The sequence below is a fragment of the Halichoeres trimaculatus genome, unplaced genomic scaffold (assembly GCF_033239565.1).
Source record: "Halichoeres trimaculatus isolate MK-OKI-2021-1 unplaced genomic scaffold, fHalTri1.1 fHalTri1_scaffold_5, whole genome shotgun sequence".
In the NCBI taxonomy this organism is placed as follows: Eukaryota; Metazoa; Chordata; class Actinopteri; order Labriformes; family Labridae; genus Halichoeres; species Halichoeres trimaculatus.
In genome coordinates this window covers 12,875,001-12,892,127 of record NW_027437183.1, presented here as the reverse complement: position 1 = coordinate 12,892,127, position 17,127 = coordinate 12,875,001, and the positions used below count along the sequence as shown (strand labels likewise).

At 40.8% G+C, this 17,127-nt stretch overlaps 2 protein-coding genes across 2 annotated transcripts in view; both read right to left on the bottom strand.

Moving 5' to 3' along the window:
- Window positions 1-262: 262 nt before the first annotated feature.
- Window positions 263-5,112, bottom strand: LOC141790493 (sesquipedalian-1-like). Its single transcript, XM_074670387.1, has 3 exons — window positions 4,639-5,112; window positions 4,042-4,140; window positions 263-3,465 (listed from the first exon to the last, which is right to left on the bottom strand). Exon 3 carries the CDS (start codon window positions 3,419-3,421, stop codon window positions 2,537-2,539), a length of 885 nt encoding a protein of 294 aa, XP_074526488.1. The 5' UTR covers window positions 3,422-3,465; window positions 4,042-4,140; window positions 4,639-5,112; the 3' UTR covers window positions 263-2,536.
- Window positions 5,113-5,129: 17 nt separating this feature from the next.
- The window catches only part of prr16 (proline rich 16), a 14,490-nt gene continuing 2,492 nt past the window's right edge, over window positions 5,130-17,127 (bottom strand). The window contains exons 2-3 of the mRNA XM_074670385.1: window positions 13,938-15,019; window positions 5,130-8,361 (exon numbers count right to left, since the gene is read on the bottom strand). Of these exons, the coding sequence (XP_074526486.1) occupies window positions 14,156-15,019 (864 nt within the window). The 3' untranslated portion in view covers window positions 5,130-8,361; window positions 13,938-14,155. The remainder of the gene's footprint in view (window positions 8,362-13,937; window positions 15,020-17,127) is intronic.

Genomic DNA, 17,127 nt, shown 5'->3' with positions numbered 1-17,127 from the left:
AACATCACATTCATTCTTTCCACCTTGTCTATATCACTGAAGGCGGGCTGGATTAAAAGAAAATAAACTTAGCAACACAAAGTGATACAATTCAAGTTACAAAATAATCAAGCAGTTTTATACTTATTCCTTTTTCTCCTTGAAGAAAAACAACTGAATTTTAATAGGACTCATGTATCAGACTGTAGCCATTTGAGCTGAATGCATCTAAAAGGTTCAGAACACCTGAAGTCAAGGGTGTGAGGGCACAGTTCAAAGCTGTGCCATAGTGACACCTGGTGATGAAGAGGGTGAACAGCACCCATGAGTGATTTATTAGCACCAGATAATTAAATATTTCAACTGTCTTCAAAAAGAACAATGGAAGTTGGAAAAAGTCTTATTCTTATGAAAAGTGAAAAATTAAACAGTTTTGCATCGTTATAACGACAGCTGAGACAATGATATTGTGATCAAAGAAAACTCAAATGATAACACTCATGTTAACACTTTTTATTAAGTGGTTTCCATCTTTATAGTACCATAGTGAGACAATGTGTGAAACATTAATGGTTATGTTATGTGCGATAACATTAATATCTTTCTTTTTATTACCAAAGTGGAAGTATGTGAGAAAAGTTAATGTGCTTTTTAGTTGCATTCTTCATTTGGCACTCCTAAGCAAAGATTGATACCATTACTGATGATTTGATTACTTGACACATTCACAATTTCTTTTTGGTATTATTGTAATAACAAAAGGACATACATGTCTTTCTTGATCACACTAAATATCTTCTGGAATGAATAAAATTGGCACTACAACAATTATTTCAGATAGTACGTGTGAAAAGCACAGAGCCATGAAAACAGTGCTGCTTCCCACGGTGTTGTTTCTATACAAAACAAGCATACAACAGTAATCATAGTGCTGTGCAATGATGCAGACTGAGCCCACACAGCCATTGTCAAAAAGTGATTGCAACATAAGCTTTTGCATCAAAGCAAGAACAGTAACGCAGTCAAGATAATAGAGAAGTCAAACGCTCCCATCGCTGTAAAACTACTGTATGGTCATGGTTGCAAGGCATCAAAAGAGTTATAAAGATAACATAAGGCACAATAAAACAAAAGTGTAAACATGATATGATTGGAGATACAAATACAGTAAGAGCAGTCTCTTAAAAAGTGTTTTTTCTGCTGACTGATGGTGTTAATTTCCAACATGGAATAGTAAATATATATACACATAAAACAAGAGTTTTAAAGTTTGAACACACTGTGGTCCTCTTACAGTTTCACTCATTCTTTCACATTCAGATAAAAAATGTTCCACACAAACCAACAGTATGAAATGAAAACATATTGGGAGTGTTCGATTGTTTGATGTTAAATTAAAGGGATAACCAAATCAAACGTTAAGCCCAGTAGGTCCGGGATGTAAAATACAAGAGTCAATAGAGAAGTAAGTGACAAGCATTCTTATGGCACGGCATCATCTGGCTGATGGCTAACAAGAGCTAAAAATACCAGAGTGCTGCTCAGAGCGGGGCATCCAGCTCCCACTATGGTCCCCAGTGACTGTAGAAAGTAAGGATGCTCTGACCTTAGCAGCCACAGGGCCTCTGGGCTGAGCTGTGCCCCAGTGGGAGTATTGAAGTGAATCTGGACTCATGTTCTTCCAAAGCATAACTTATCCCTCGAGAATCACCCTTGATTTTCTTCAGGTCAATCTGTTCAAGCAATCTTAAGAGTTTCAGATTGTTTGAAGCTGCAGGAAACTCAAAATGCTATTTTTTTTTAATCTAAAAGATATTCATGTCTTTCTGTTTTTTTTTCCCTGATAGTGTAAACATATTTTCAACTGAAGAATTAGCTTTTCTCATCAATCTTTTCAGTACCTCAAATCTCCACCACTGAAAAGGAACATTAAAACAACTTATCAGTTTCTTGAGGTCTTCAAAAACAGACACTTCACATTTCTCAAGAAATTCAGCTCATCTCTTGCGATTTTATCTGTTAGTTATTGCATTTTTGAGTGTTGTGCCTCGGACACTTGGTACAACATCAGTAACGTGACTTTCAACTAATGATCCTAAAACTTAAAGTAAACTGGACCTCAAAAAAGTGGAGGCTACAAGAGATGAAATATTAAATATTAAACAGGCAAAATAAGAAAACATACATGTAGTATGAGATCATCTGCTCGATTGTAGATTCTGGTACTCCCTTGCAGCTTGTGATAAAAAATGATGATTCTTATTGCTGAGATCAATTTAATAACTGTATTCTTTACTTTTAATTGTATTTAGCTGTAAGAAGAAAAAGAAAGAATGTAGGCTACAGGTTGTGTGTTCATAATGGTTTCTGGGATTGTACAGTAGATAGTGATAATGTTAAAGACAGACTGATCCCCTGTGCCAGACAAGATCTGAAATCAGTCTTAGTTTTTCATTTGTGTTATGATTGGTGATAAGGTTGATATTTGTAATCAAGTTTGCAAAAGGAATGATAAAACTATGAAGGAAAAAAAAAGAGTTGATCCCTCTCTTTGAGTTTACTGGCCCTGAAGCCACTGCACTCTCACCTCCTCCACCTCCTTCCCGTACCAGTCATGGAGTTTGGAGAAGCACGTGGTGCCAGGGGAGAAGGGGCTTTCAAGAGAAGCTCCTCTTCTCCTTGGTGGGACTGGTGGAGCCCTGATCCCATCAACCCCTGTCAGATTATTACCAGAGTTTTCACAGGCCTCCCAGGCCACACACGCAGTCTCAATAAAGCCGTTAGCCTGGGTAGCTTGTGGTTTACCCCATGAAACCCCATTCTCCTTTGAGCACTCAGAGGTGAGATGCACCTCATCCTGGAGGCTCTTCTGGGTGGAGAAAGGGGCAGATGAGTTAGCGGCACTTGATGATGACGACACAGAAGATAAGGACGATGATGAGGAAGATGCTCCAGATCTGGACCGTGCCACCTGGTTTCTCCTGGAGGGCTTAGGCCTGGCCTGCATGCCTGCAGCTCCAGCCCCGACACAGCCAGCCCCTGCAGCTTCCTGGATCTCTTCTAACTGCCTCTCAAGCTCCTTCACCACCAGCCTCATGTAGTCGAAGCTAGCTCTTGACAAGGCTTTCACCCAGGACTCCATGGCTGCTTGGTTCTCAGCAGCCATCTTGTACACTCGCGCTTTGGCACAGTCAAACTTGATGGCAAAGGCAAACTCCTCGGCCGACTCGCAAAGCTCCACAGTGCAGCCCTCCAGGACGATGACACCAATCGGCTCTCGGCTGTCGCGCTCCTCAAAATAGAAGAGCATGTTGCCCTTTAGGACAAACCAGCGACGATGATAAGCCGTGTTGCGCTCACCCTTTTTAAACAGGAAGCCCGTCTTGTCTGGCGGGGAGTCACAAGTGGCGTAGTGTGCCACGCTGCGTTCGTTGAGCTTCATCTTCTTCCTCTCTCCTCTTTTCCTCTCTGGATTTTTCTATTGACCTAAAAATCAGTTCAAAGAAAAGTCAGCCTGATTTTGAAACAGAATATTTTATTTATATACTGGAATGCTACAGAGCTTGCAGCTTCTCCTCCAGGAATGTCACTGAAATGACAAGGTTAAAAAAGGCTTTGGAATGCTTACCAACAAGAGAACAACTACATTACCTTATCTCATCCACTATGCTAGTGTCATGCTTTCAGTTTTATTTCAACCGGTCCGGGCACAAGTACAGGAGAAAACATCACAAATGCCAGAGTGAGTGATGTTTCAAGTCTTTCCTAACTGCTAAGGTTGAAGAACTCTTAATGCTACCTTATACGACCAGAAGAAACTGTTCATTTATATGCCATTATATCACATGATCAGCTGCAAAGAAGGGCTCAGACATTCCTTGTGTATATGCAACAACTTATTCAGGGTTAATCTATTAAGAAACAGTTAGTTTGATTAGTCTGGCTTAACACTGGTGTGAGTTACAGGTCACCTTGGAGTCACTAAATTTCAAGTCTGACACTGCTTCCAGTTAATTTCCAACGAGGCAAACAAAAACACAATAAAGGAATGATTTTACTCACGTTATGATCTCATATCCAACTGACATCCAGCCTGTGCTCCCATCATGTCTGGATCCAAGAACTAAACGTGCCTTCCATCTTCTTTGTCTCTCCAAACGACTGCAGGAATAAAACAGGGTTACAAGAGTTGACCTAGGCTGTTCTCTTTGTTTTTGGTTGTATTACGTCTGCTTTGAAACTCACACGAAAGTAACAGGCGTGTGAACTGTTTGACGTCCAGTTATTTTCTGACAAGAGATGCAGATTCGCTATTTTTTCCATTTACGCGGACTACATGCGTGTCTGAACCAGTGACTCAGTTTAGCAGACTTGTGGTCACAAGCTTTTGACACATCAGCACTTTGCACCGGATAACTTGCGGTTATAGCCTCCTCAGCAGTGGAACAAACTTCAAATGGACACTGTCTGGAAGTTTGTCCCTGTGTAAAAGTAGCTCCACGTATTTAGCCACTTTGTTGAACACAAACGGGCATCCAGCGTCAGCAAATTTACCAAACCGCTGAGCACTGGCTAACACTTAGAGCTTCAATAAGACACAACAGTGAATACAAACCACAATTCATGACAGTATGACGATAACTTGCTGCGCTTTATTACCTTCAGATAAGTCCGCCTTCTCCTGTCAGGCAGATAATAACACCTCCGCTGTTTGTTTTTTCTTTTATCTCTGTTCCTCCTTTCTTTCCCTTTCCTTCCTTTCCTCCGTGTCACGTGACGGACAAGGAGGGCGCTTGTTGTACTTCATAAGCCCGTTCTGGGTGGGCGGCGTCTTCGTTCCAACCATGCTTTCTCTGTTAAAACGGTACCCACCCGGATAAGCGCGGACTAAAAACAAGTACATCCCAGCTTTGCCCTTGGAAGGTGGCACTTGGAGATGCTACACCTGCAAAGATGAATGGGCATACATACTTTTAATAACGGTAATAACAACTTTATTAGTATAGCACCTCAAAAGACAAATGTTGACCAAGTGCTTTAACAGATAAAAGCATGGTAGAGAATCAGATGGACAAGATAAACATTTAACAGAAAGAGACAAGCAGTCAAGGCGAGTGAAGGGTAAGAAAGGGGGGGAAATGAGAGTTTTTTGGGGGGAAAGGGGACGAGGACATCACATCAGGTAAAAATGGGAAGAGTCGAAAGGATGTGAAACAACGAGACAAGAGAAAAGAAAACAACATCCAGCAATGTTGAAATGCTGTGCTCAGTATTTCAACATAATAATATCCTACAAAAATTAATTCAAAATTGAAAATATATTGATACAAAATAACGTATACTTTTTGGCAAAATATTATTGTGGGTGCACATGTCTTGTTCAAATAAATAAAAGATAACAATCACAGAAACAGACATCAACAGAAAAAGGATATAGTTTATGCATGTGATCATGTCTCACTGTGTGACAAAGATATAGGCTCCTACAGTGACCTATGGTAAGATTCAGTCAGAGCAGTGTGTGTATGAAACTATAAATATTGCATGGGGAGTTGGAGAAGGGAAGTAGGACATGATAAGGCAAAAGTGGAAGAAAATAAGGATACTCTAAAAGTTAATACTGGGGAGTTGACTCCATAGGAGCAGCCCTCAAAGGCCCAGATGGTCAAAGATTAAAGAGGTCTACCCTCTGTTCACCACAATTTTTTTTTTTTCTAAACTATTTGCTCACACATAATCTGAGAGTGATACCGAATGTCTTTGTATATATGTTTTTGTGCCTTTTACCTTCAATTCAGCTGCATACCTATTGTGCTAATATAATGTAATAAGTTTGGTCTGGCAGAATGCTTTGGAAAGAACTTGAAAACCCTTTTTTTCTGCAGTTCAAAGCAACTCATTTAAAATCAACGCTACAGCATTTAAACTGAGGTCAAACGGGGATAACTAACAAAATGTGCATGTATTTCTGCTCATATTTTCCACTGTGGTTATTCAGCTCCTAATTCATCATGGAAAAATGTCACTAATTCCTTGATTATATTACAAGTGAACACTTTGTTTCAGTTAATGCTGCTTTGAAAAATGAATGCACATGAACAGTGGAGAATAAAGAGTAGCTGTAGCTCTGTGGTTAAACAATATATTTTTTTTCCCGCTTTTCATGGCTTGGTTAAAGGTACCAAGATAACAAGTCAAGCATGTACTTCCCCCAGCCGGTTTTCCAGTTCATGGGTATGATCATAATCTCTGTCCTCCAGGCCACCACTGCCCTGTTCCTGTAACCCCGTCCTTCATTTTTATTGCACTGAACGGCTGGATTTAGGCTGTGTTATAAAGCCTGACAAGCCACTATGAATTCATTAAAATATCTTATCAAGGTCTTTAGCACCACCAGCACGCTATCTCATCAAACTAATCTTCAATTAACTGATGCAGCTGCTGGGGCCATTTAATGCATTTTTCTTTTCTGAATGGTTTGCTCACACTGCTCTTTTAGTAACTGTGATCAAAGGTGACTGTTTGCAGTCCATTTAATTCCCTCTATCTGATGCCCAGTGAAGAGCTGTGATATTTCTAAAGATTTATATTTAGAGCCCACTTTTTATATATAAAAAAAAATTAATGTTACGTTTTTGTTAACAGCATTATTACGTTAGTAAAATACAGACAGGCACACAGACATCAAGTGTAAAGTATTTACTTCTCACAAGTTATTTTCCAACAGTTTGTGGGCACACAACAACATACCACTGACATTCAAGTCTTCTTAAAAACCAATCTTAATCAATCAATTTTTAAAAAATGAACTCAGGTTCTGTGTCCAGTGAGAACAAAGAGGTGAAGTTTAAAAGTGTGTGGTGCCTCCAGTCTGAATGTTGAGAGAGGCTGTGAGTAATCACCTGCACAGGTTCATATTCTGCCTTTAGTTTAGTTTCTTTATTTGATATTTTGTCTCTAGGTTCAATGATTGATTACTTCAAACACTCTTTTTAATATACTGCCAATTATTTATTAGTCAGGGTCTTGTAAGAAAACTCAGGCCAGGTAGTGACCCCAGAAACAACCTGACTGACATCATATGAGGAAATTTGAGCTACCAGCATGTTGGACCCTCCAACAGACAGCCTCTCCACAGAAATGCATAGAAAACACAGTGATGGCAGGACAAAGTGAAGAGTCAGTCATGCATTCGTTCAGTCCCATCCCTCCTGTCTTATAAAGCACAACTAGGTATTTGGTTTACGCCTTTCATCCTCTTCACTCTGCAGTTTTTCATACAAAGCCCATTCTGCAGAAGTTTAATACTTAAGCACTTACTTTCCATCCAAACATACAAACATCACCACCCCTTGCTGTTCATATAAATAACCCATCTGCCCCTCTGAAAACAAAGTAGTTATAAGGACTGTCAGCTCTCCTTAAAATACCCCAATCATCCAACACAATATCAAAAATATCATCTCTTTAAATGTTAAAGTCTCTGTAGAAAAATGCCTGAAATATATAGATATCAAACATGTACATGTGTATTTGTATACAAAGAAAATTTGATGCAAATTATTACTTCTCCAAGGATCCTTTAAAGCTGTAACTGCCACTGTACTGTAATCTCTGCATGTTATTGTGAAAGTAAAACATAGCTTGCATGTCCGCAGTTGAGCACAAAGATTTTGATGTATGATGGAGATAAAGTCTGGACACAGATCAGTGACCACATCACCATTCATACCAAACCATCAGACTCTCAAAAATACACTGTGATTGTGCATATGGCACAATGTATTATTTTCTCCTTATCTGCAGTCCAGCAGAGCAGCATGTTGCTCCCAGGCAGCGCTGGCGGGCTCTCAGACACAAACAATTACAATTCTTAAGAAGGCAAATTCCATTGGTTGAGTGGAGCTATTGATTTCCATCTGAGTATGCACAGAACAAAAGACATCAATGAAATTCTGGCTGACATCATTTCACCCCATCGTCTACTTCTTCATCTGGACTTGCCTCCATACTTTTGATGATGGGGTTTTCAGCAGCATGCTAATGTTTAATTCAATGATTTTTCTGTAACAAAAATATCACCTCCACTGGTATAAATTCATTCATCTGTATGCTACTGCACACAACGACAGGCCCTTCTCTTTCCCAAGATTCACAGTAACAATGCTCTGGCACACAACTTAGCCTTAAGGTATTCACAAAGCTTGGAAGTCAGAACATGAACAGATGATCTCCTGGTGGCTGGGAGTAATAAACTCTTCACATAGAAAAATAAAAATGTTGATGCTTTGTCTCAGCTCTGGTCCTCCCCTCTCTGAACAGCCAGGGTTGAAAGGTGTATGAAACAAGCATCCCTTCTCTTTGTATCTCCTTGTATAGGCCCTGTAGAGAAGAAAACAGAAGAAAAACACAAGTTTGAATATCTGAGTTTCCAGAGTGAAAACATCTTGATATAACAGCCTCAGCACTCAGAGTCAATTTTTGGAAAACACGGTCAAAATATATCAAGGTATCATTGCCCACACACAAGCACCCAGACACTTACACACAAGTCAAGAAAATGGACTGAGCAGTCTGGCCCTCTATGGATTAAACAAAAACACCCCAGAGCTTTGAGTCCTTCTTTAGGCAGCTGTCATCTTCAGCCAGGTCTGGAGAGGCTCAATGAGCAAAGGACCCCATCTGGGTCGTCGTGCCTCTTAATGTACAAATCCAATCCGGTTGTCAAGATGTTGTGTACCTTTGCGGTGTAAGGTGCAGCTGATGCCTCTAACTTTAAACTCCAAACAAGCATGAAATCTTCAGATTAAGTTTGCTTCACACCAAAAGCCATCCAAGTTGCACTGAGCCATCTTAAACCTTTTAACCGCACACATGGCTGCATGCCTTCCTCCGCTCTCATACACCTTCAAACACATGCACACGTTTTCCTGTTACATTAAAATGTATCATGTGAGCATGGACATACATTGTGACAAGGACGTGCACACATGCCCACACACTTTCTCACATCATGACTTTGCCTGAGTCACAAATAAAGAAGACAAGGCAGTATCCATGCCCAGTGAGCACCAGATCTACTTTTGAATGCTCTGATGTTTGGGAATGTAGGTCATGTCTATTTTGTATTCTAATGAACTTTGCATACAATATCTCCATTACAGATGTAATGCCTCTGGCACGGGATGCCACAGTTATTCATTTGGCTTTTATTTTGTTTAATGTTCGCCTTGTAATGTTGTCATTTTCAATGATCACAATGAAAGTTAGTGGATTGAGGAGAAAAAAAATCAAAGTAAATGATGCATGGAGGACGGGGATGAGTGAGTAGACAACTGTGTCTCTTTGGCAGACTATCATCACCAACAATCAGACTGAGCAACAACAGCTAATTAATATTCCCTGGCAAATGTGTGTCTCACTCTGACACATTTATCAGGTTTCACTGCACACTCCTCACTTGCCAGGTTTGGAAATGGGATTAAGACATTACAGTCAGCAGAAGCATAACAAGCACATGCATGACTATTGTGTTATATTAAGACAACAAATCAGGGTAACAGGTTTACCCTGACAAACTATCAATCAGTCTTAGCATTGAGTTTGGAGAGATTTCTAATTAATTATTGAAGCAGCAGGTTTCCGTATTAACCCCATGAGTGACGTCAATCAAAAATGTAAACACAATCATTTATTAGCTGATGCGTGACGACCCAGAGCAGATTTTTCTCAGCCCTAGAAGGTTGTTCGTGATTTAAAAGTAAGAAGTGATGGATGCAGTAGATCTGAAAAGAAAAGAAGTCAGTGATTGATTAAGCGTACAAATGGAAATGTTGCCAAAGGTGTTTGCTGTTCAAAGTGTCAGATATGTTTTATTAATAGTTAACCCACCCACATGTATATAGAGATTCATGTGCACATGGAGATTGTTATGCATACAGCTGCTGCAGAGTGGGAGTTAAGCATCATCCAAGGGGAGAGGAAGAAAGAAATGAAGACAGAGTGAGGAAGAGAAAGAAAGAGAGTGAGTGAGAGAGAGAGGTGGGCTATGAACTAGAGCTATGAGCTGTAGGGAGTAGGTCAGTACATTTGAGTCAGTCCTGACTCATGATGGAGGCGGTGAAGATCCACCTCCTCCCTGCCCATTACAACTTTATCCAGCAGCCTGGAGCACTGGAGCCCAGATAGCCATTTACCAAAACAGAGAAGAACTCCTACACCCTGTGGTCAAAGGAGCACTGGTTTCTGTGTTAGAGGAACAATCGTGTAACAAGTCATGGATTTAACAAACGATGAACCATGTAACCACATAATAGGGGCACATTCTTGCAGAGCAATCTTGTCAGCCAGTGCAAATGCCAGAATTGTTTTTCTCATATCTCACTGTGGGTGCTGGTAATGCAAGCACATCAAAAGGTTTTTTTTTTTTTTTTGTAAAGTCATCCTCTGCACACATTTTGAGATGCCTGATAAAAAGTTTAAGCTTATTGACCTTAGTATGAAGGGTTAAGTAAGATATGACAAGATATGACTTGACATTTATTGTCTGAGCGCAACAATACCCATCCCGAATATGGCTGAAAACACACTGCTTTTTCACAACCAACCCAAATGTGTCACTGAAGTATGAAAAATGCAGTGTATGATTACTTAATACTGACAGTTTCCAGTCCAACAGGTAAGATTAGCAATTTTCCTGATTTCTTTCAAGCCCATTTTTTATGGACCTTTGCCTTTGTTTGACAGGACAGCAGGAGAAAGACAGGAGGGGAGTAGAGAGGGGAGATGACAGACGTAGATGCTGTGAACCCAAGGCTGCTGCTACCAGGACATGACCTCTGTATATAAAGCCTGTACTCTGCCAACTCTACCTAACCTACGTAACAGTGTTCCAGTCCTTGTACAGCTGCTTTTGCTCAAATGCTTTTCAAAATATGAAAACTAGCTCAAAATCTATTTTGCTCCAAAACTCTTTTCCCCGTAAAAGGCTTTAGAAAAGGTTTGTTTGGCTCTAGAAATCAAACTCAGACTTCAATTAAAACAGTTTAAATAATACTAGATTGAACACCATGTTCAAATATCTCAACTAGAAAAGCACAGACCTCCACCAAGCATTTGGTGATTGTCCCACAACACTTAAGTCCTACTCTAATGATATACTATCTTTCAGCAGACTGTCTGCTACAATTTGGTGTTAGTTGCAGGTTTTTATGATAATTTGTTACCTGACAGTGTTGAAAATTATGATGACCCAGTACATATTTCATATTCTGGATCTTAATATCCAGAATATTGCCAGGATCTGGCTCGTACTTTTACATCTGTCAGAAATTATCGTGACCTTGTCTTGTATTGTTTTGCAAAGCAATCCTACCATTTTTTATATACACATATGGGGAAACCGGCCCGATCTCATAATGATAAAGAATCCTGGATCCAGATGGTGATCCGGATCACCTCCAAAATTGAATCACTTCTTCCTTATCTCAATTTGAACATTTCCTGAAAATTTCATCAAGATCTGTTCGTTACTGTTTGAGTTGTGCTGTTCACAGACAAACAGACAGTCAAACTCTCCCCAAAAAAATAACCTCCTTGGCAAATGTAATAATAGTGAAATCATGTCTAGGGTTGAAATGGAGAAATCTAAACAGGTACTTTATAAGCTCAGAAAGGGCGCTAACACCAGCATTTGTTATCAAAGCTTTTAAATCAACCTTGGGTCTCGGCCTGGGTTGTAGCTTGTGCACTTTAGCAAGGTGTTTTCCCTTAAGTGTTGGAGACTGGTAAATGAGTCGAAGGGAGTAAATTGAAAAGCAGACACAGAAACACTTAGGTTTGGAAGACAACACTGATGTTGATATGGGAACAAAATCAGAGGATGATTCTATGTTAGACCACTTTTTTACTCTGCAAGACCTCAAGAGCTTAAAATGAAAAATGAGAGCATGCACAGTGAAAAGAGGGGCAAATGCAGAAACCTTTACTTTTCAATGTAGCCGCATAATCAAACAGCACTAGGTCCACTGTGTCAATTTCCGTGGTTGGTTGGATTGTGCACAGCAGCAAAGGGCCCCATGAGCTGCGTCTATTGATGATACTGGCTGCATTCCATTCTGTAGCACGCTGCTCTGCTCAGATTCAATGTGTTTCTCTCTTTGTAAGTGTGTGTGTGCATGTGTGTGTGTAATCATGCTGCTGCCAGACTCATTTAGATCCATTAATACAAAGTAAATACAGGAAACGTTTTGCAGTGAAAGCAATCATCAAGAGGAAAAACATGCATCCACATAGTGCTTTAAGAAGCAACAAACACAGCACAGCCAAACCAGCATCAGCCTCCACCGCATTACAGCTCCTTGCTCTCTGCTTTCCCCATCACCCTCTTGTCCTCCTCTCTCTTCCTCCATGCTCCCAACTCTCTCAGTGTTTCTCATTTTTCTCATGGCTGAATATCCGCTGATCCCTAATCCAGACGCCGATTTTAGATGTATAAGGCCAGTGGGGTCATGCGTTGGATTTAGTCATCAGTGAGTGCTATTTTATACCCTCATTTTCTCAGCCTGAACCCCTAAGCTTCTCATCCTAACAATGCCAAACACACAGGAATTATAAACATGTTCTACGTGCGCTGCACTATTCCTTTCATTCCTCTCCCATTCCTCCTCTCCTTACCTTCACTTTCCTCTTTCTTCCTCCCTTTCTCTTTCTCTTCATCATAGAAAATATGTGCAGCAGCAGCCCAGAGCTTTGTCAAAGCTAATGTTGGTACAAAGGCTATCTGAAGCAGTCCTGCTATCTCTGGTAGTCTAATCCAGCTAATTAAGGGCATAGCTGGGAGGAAGGTGCTACTATTCTCATCTGACTCCAGGGTATGCTGTCTTCCCAAGTCTGCCAAACTGACATGTGCTTTTACACACCTTTGCACGCACAAAGACACGAGCACAGTTGGACACTCATTTTGAAGAAGTTCAAATTTGCAGATGCACACATACACACAGGACATGCATGCTTTATTAAATAGGCTTCTTAATAAGAGCTAATAAAGGAGAGACTACAGACAGCTTATACAGACTGAGAAGGTTTGATATTTGCTGATTTATTATTCCCTTAGGGAAATGACAACCAACATTTTTACAGCTTGAGTCCCTCCACTCCTGAGCCTAACTGATGAACTTACTGAGCTTCTGTGCATTTAGTCTCATTCATATAACAATAAGTGAAATAAGGTTTCCACAAAAATAAGAATTTATTCTTTAAATTCATATCAGAAAGTGAAATTCAAGATCTTTTAACTACAACTTTCTGCTTTCTAAACCTGTGCCTAAACAGCAGTTTTGTCACACCAGACTTCTCTCTTCATTTTTCAGTCTTGCAGCAAAACAGGATCACAGGGTAAAGAGCTGATGAAGTCACTGAAAGTAGGAGCTCACCTGACAGTCCCTCAGAGTTAATTGTTCATCTCAGGAAGGTATATAAATCACAACCTTTCTGCAAAGACTATATCTATATACATGTGTGAGTGTTACTTTGGAAGATGTAGGTGTCAGTGTATGGGAAGATCTTCAAGGCTTTAGAGGAAATCTGAGGGAAGCTGGTTTTCTTGTTTCATCCAGAAGGACATGAATAAATTAGAGGCTACTCTGGAAGAACTTCCTAAATTTGAATCTCGTTAGGACCAAGAGCTCCTAGACAGGTGCACACAATTTAGTTTAAGTGTTGTCAGCAGTCTCTCTGAAAGTTTTTCTGAGTCCCCAAACATTTTTCCGCTCATGCTCACTGCCTATGAACATCACATTGTGAACACAAACGCCTACAAATGTACCCACAAATCAGAACACATGTCCACCCAGTACATAAACAAACTTCAGATAGGTGTCAGTACACACATGCAACTGCTCTTTTTTTCCCTTCATCCCCTCCCTGAGGAACACAATCATATGCGTACAAACACTCACCGCTTCTTCCAGATCTGCATACATCTCAGTGCCCATGGCGATGGCTTTCTCTCTGTCTCACTCGTTTTATCCATCCTTTTGTTGATTCCTGATTCCTCAATCTTTCTCCCTCCGTTTGGATTATCCAAAGTTCAACTGGAGTAGAAAGCACTCATAAAGTAGAAAACACTATGAATGATTCAAGAATGTTTGAGTTGGACAGAACAAGTGGTTTGGCGTCAAACCGTGGTAGTTGTCGATTTGCGCAGGATTGTTTTCTGGGGCTTTTGGGATGACGGGTGAGGAGGCACACAAGGTGGAGGAGTGTGTGTTGTTGGCGGGAAACTGTGGCTCATAGGGAGCCCGCCGTTTTCCAACATCAGTTCATGAGGAAGAGCATGAGGAGGAGGAGGGGAGGAAGAGCAGCAATGCACTGGACTGAGCCTCAAGTCGTTTAGCTCCGCCTGTATGTGAAGTTCTGTGTCATCCACATCGTACTGGAGGTCACAGTCTGGGCAGTAGCCGTGGTACTGGACCTTCTCGCTGAATCGCACGCGCTCTTTTTCACGAGACTCTCTCCCAGGGGCCTTAGGACATTTGTTCTTTTCATGGCGGAGGAGAGGCATGGGTCTGGGCAATGTAGGAACCAGACCTGACTCAGGGATTCCATCGTTAGAAATAAAACAAGGTGGAGAGGAGAATAAATCCCTGTTTGGTTTCAACGGAAAAACACCGCCATTCCTCATTGCTGATCCGGCAGCCTTGGATATATTCCCTGATAACACTAACGTCGGATGAGGCAGATTCTTGGTGTTGTGTTCCTCGGCCCTCAGCGGGGTGAGTCTGGGTGGTGGTAGAGGAGGGTGGGCTTTCTTGAGTACAGTCAAGACTGTAGGAGGGTGGACAGGGGCAGGGGCGATGGGTGCAGGTAGTTTGAAGATGCAGTCATCAGGGAAGAGCTTCATCTTCTCCAGGCTGGAAGCGGTGGTGGTGGTAGTGGTGGAGCTGGAGCTGGAGTTGAGCGTGTCTGTCTTTGAGCTATCTGTCATCCCGTCCTCCTCCAGTTGCAGGTCACCAGTCAGGGTATCGATGTCATGAACAACCTAGAGACAAGAAGAGGAAATGTCACTGTTACAGCGGAGGTCAGGAATAATAAATAATGTGCCATGAGGGGTAGAAATATCACCTACAACTATGTCAGGCGATGAAAACACTATGGCAGAAGGTGACTGCAAAAAGAATAATGATTTGGGCTGGGAAAAGAAGTAGCTGAAAAATCACTTCTTGCGAGGAAACTGATGTCTTTGCCCTATCCAGCTCATTTGGGATGAACTGAGGAGTTCATTACATACCATTTCAGAGAAAATACACTTTCATTTAAGAGTCTGATCAATGAGGTTTAAGGTAAAGTGAGATATCTCTATGACAACCAGGCCAGGGAGAGAAGAAATATCACAAAAATTTATGGGAACACCCATGAGCCTGCCAGACTCCCATGAGTCTGCCAGGCTCCGATTTAGGTGATATACTACAAGGAAGGAACCCAACCATATCCTGTAAGCCAAACTGTCAGTGATAATACAAAAGCAGTGTCAGGAATTAATGAACAACACACCCTCTGCATTTTACAAAAGAGAGCAGCTGACAACCACAGACACAAGGGTTTAACAAACAGAAGAAAGCAGTTGTGAAAAATCAGCACTGTCAATCTGCTTGTGGAAAAATCAATCACAGTATTTGTGATATTCAACCTAAAGTACGACAGTGTAACGTGGTTAAAGTCAGGCAACTCAAAACATGACAGGATGCTGAAAGAGCAAAGGTTTTATAGGGGTGTTGTATTTCCAAACAATGGAGCAGAAAACAATTCATCATCATAGATTCTAAGACAGATCCTTGGTGTGTTAGAGAGGCAAAAAAAAGTTCTATAAAGGAGCTGAAGACATGAGAAATCAAACTGGAAATCAACTCTGTGGGTAAAACATTTAAAGAGCAAACAAAATCAGCTGAAGTGGTGCAGTAATTTACCCAGAGTGCCAGAGAGGAAAGGAGAGAAGGCATAAGAAATGCAGTGTGACATAGCAAAGTGAATATTTGGGGGAAAGCAACGACCCACACAGAGAACAAGTTTAATATTTGAATGAATCTGCAAACTTGAACTGTAAGGTCATTTGTGAATACAGCACACCGTGGGCCATAAAAAGGATAATAACAAAAAGTGTAATAAAGAGAAAAAGGCAGAAAAGCTCTGCTCGGCTCAGTGGAATTGATCTCAAGATATTGTCTAAGGAGGCTGTGTATACAGAAGGTATTTAGATCCAAAGATACTGCCTTTGTCATCCAAGAGGAAATTTGTTTTCACAGCTTGCATAGGCAGATATTAAAGAACTTTTGGAGCAGGAATTTGGTGTGTTGCCACTCTAAATGCAATAAACAAGACTGAAAACTGTTGAAAGGAGACAGCAGCACCAGCTGAGACTGTACACAGAGTATGCACTGTACTGTTGCATAGAGTCAAACACTAAGTAAAAAACAAACTGGAGAACATGTTGTATCAGGATGTGATGCTTGCCTGAGTTTAATGAAGTATGTTGGCTAATAAAAGGACTGACTACAAATGCATCCATGCACTTAGTTACATAGTTACCATGTCATGAACTTAGGACTGCAGTGCTAAAAATACATCAGAGGTTGAATTTTACAATCATAAATAAAAGTTGGAGCAAGCAAACCAGGGGATTGATTTTTGAAGTGTGTTTAACAAACACAATAGACATGAATCTCACTAAACTCTGCTGGGAAATGGGGAAACTGATAAAACGTCTGTGCTCCTCTCTGAGAGGCCTATCCAAAAACATTCTCTTAAGAGACGGTTCTCCTCCCCGGGTGGGGTTACTGTTGCCTCCATGCCCAGAACTGAAGTGCAGTTGGCCATTTTATTACTGGCTGCCAGACGAGAGAGGATCCAGCACTCAGTGAGCCCAAAGAATGTTCAATATGAGGTGAGCTGAGCACGCCTAAGTCCTGTTTTCAACTCTGATGTTGGGAGAAAAAAAAAACAGCGAAAGTCACCGGAAATAAGTTTTCCCTTTACAGCTGTCATAAAATAATCATGACATGACAATGTTCTTATGTTCATTTTCTGAATCAGTAATGTCCTCCTTTTAAGATATCCGGTATATTAGCCCACTTTGAAGCCCTGCTGCTATGA

Bases quoted from the DNA above. Each gene is read 5' to 3' on its own strand.
- LOC141790493 (XM_074670387.1), bottom strand. From the start codon at position 3,421: ATGAAGCTCAACGAACGCAGCGTGGCACACTACGCCACTTGTGACTCC.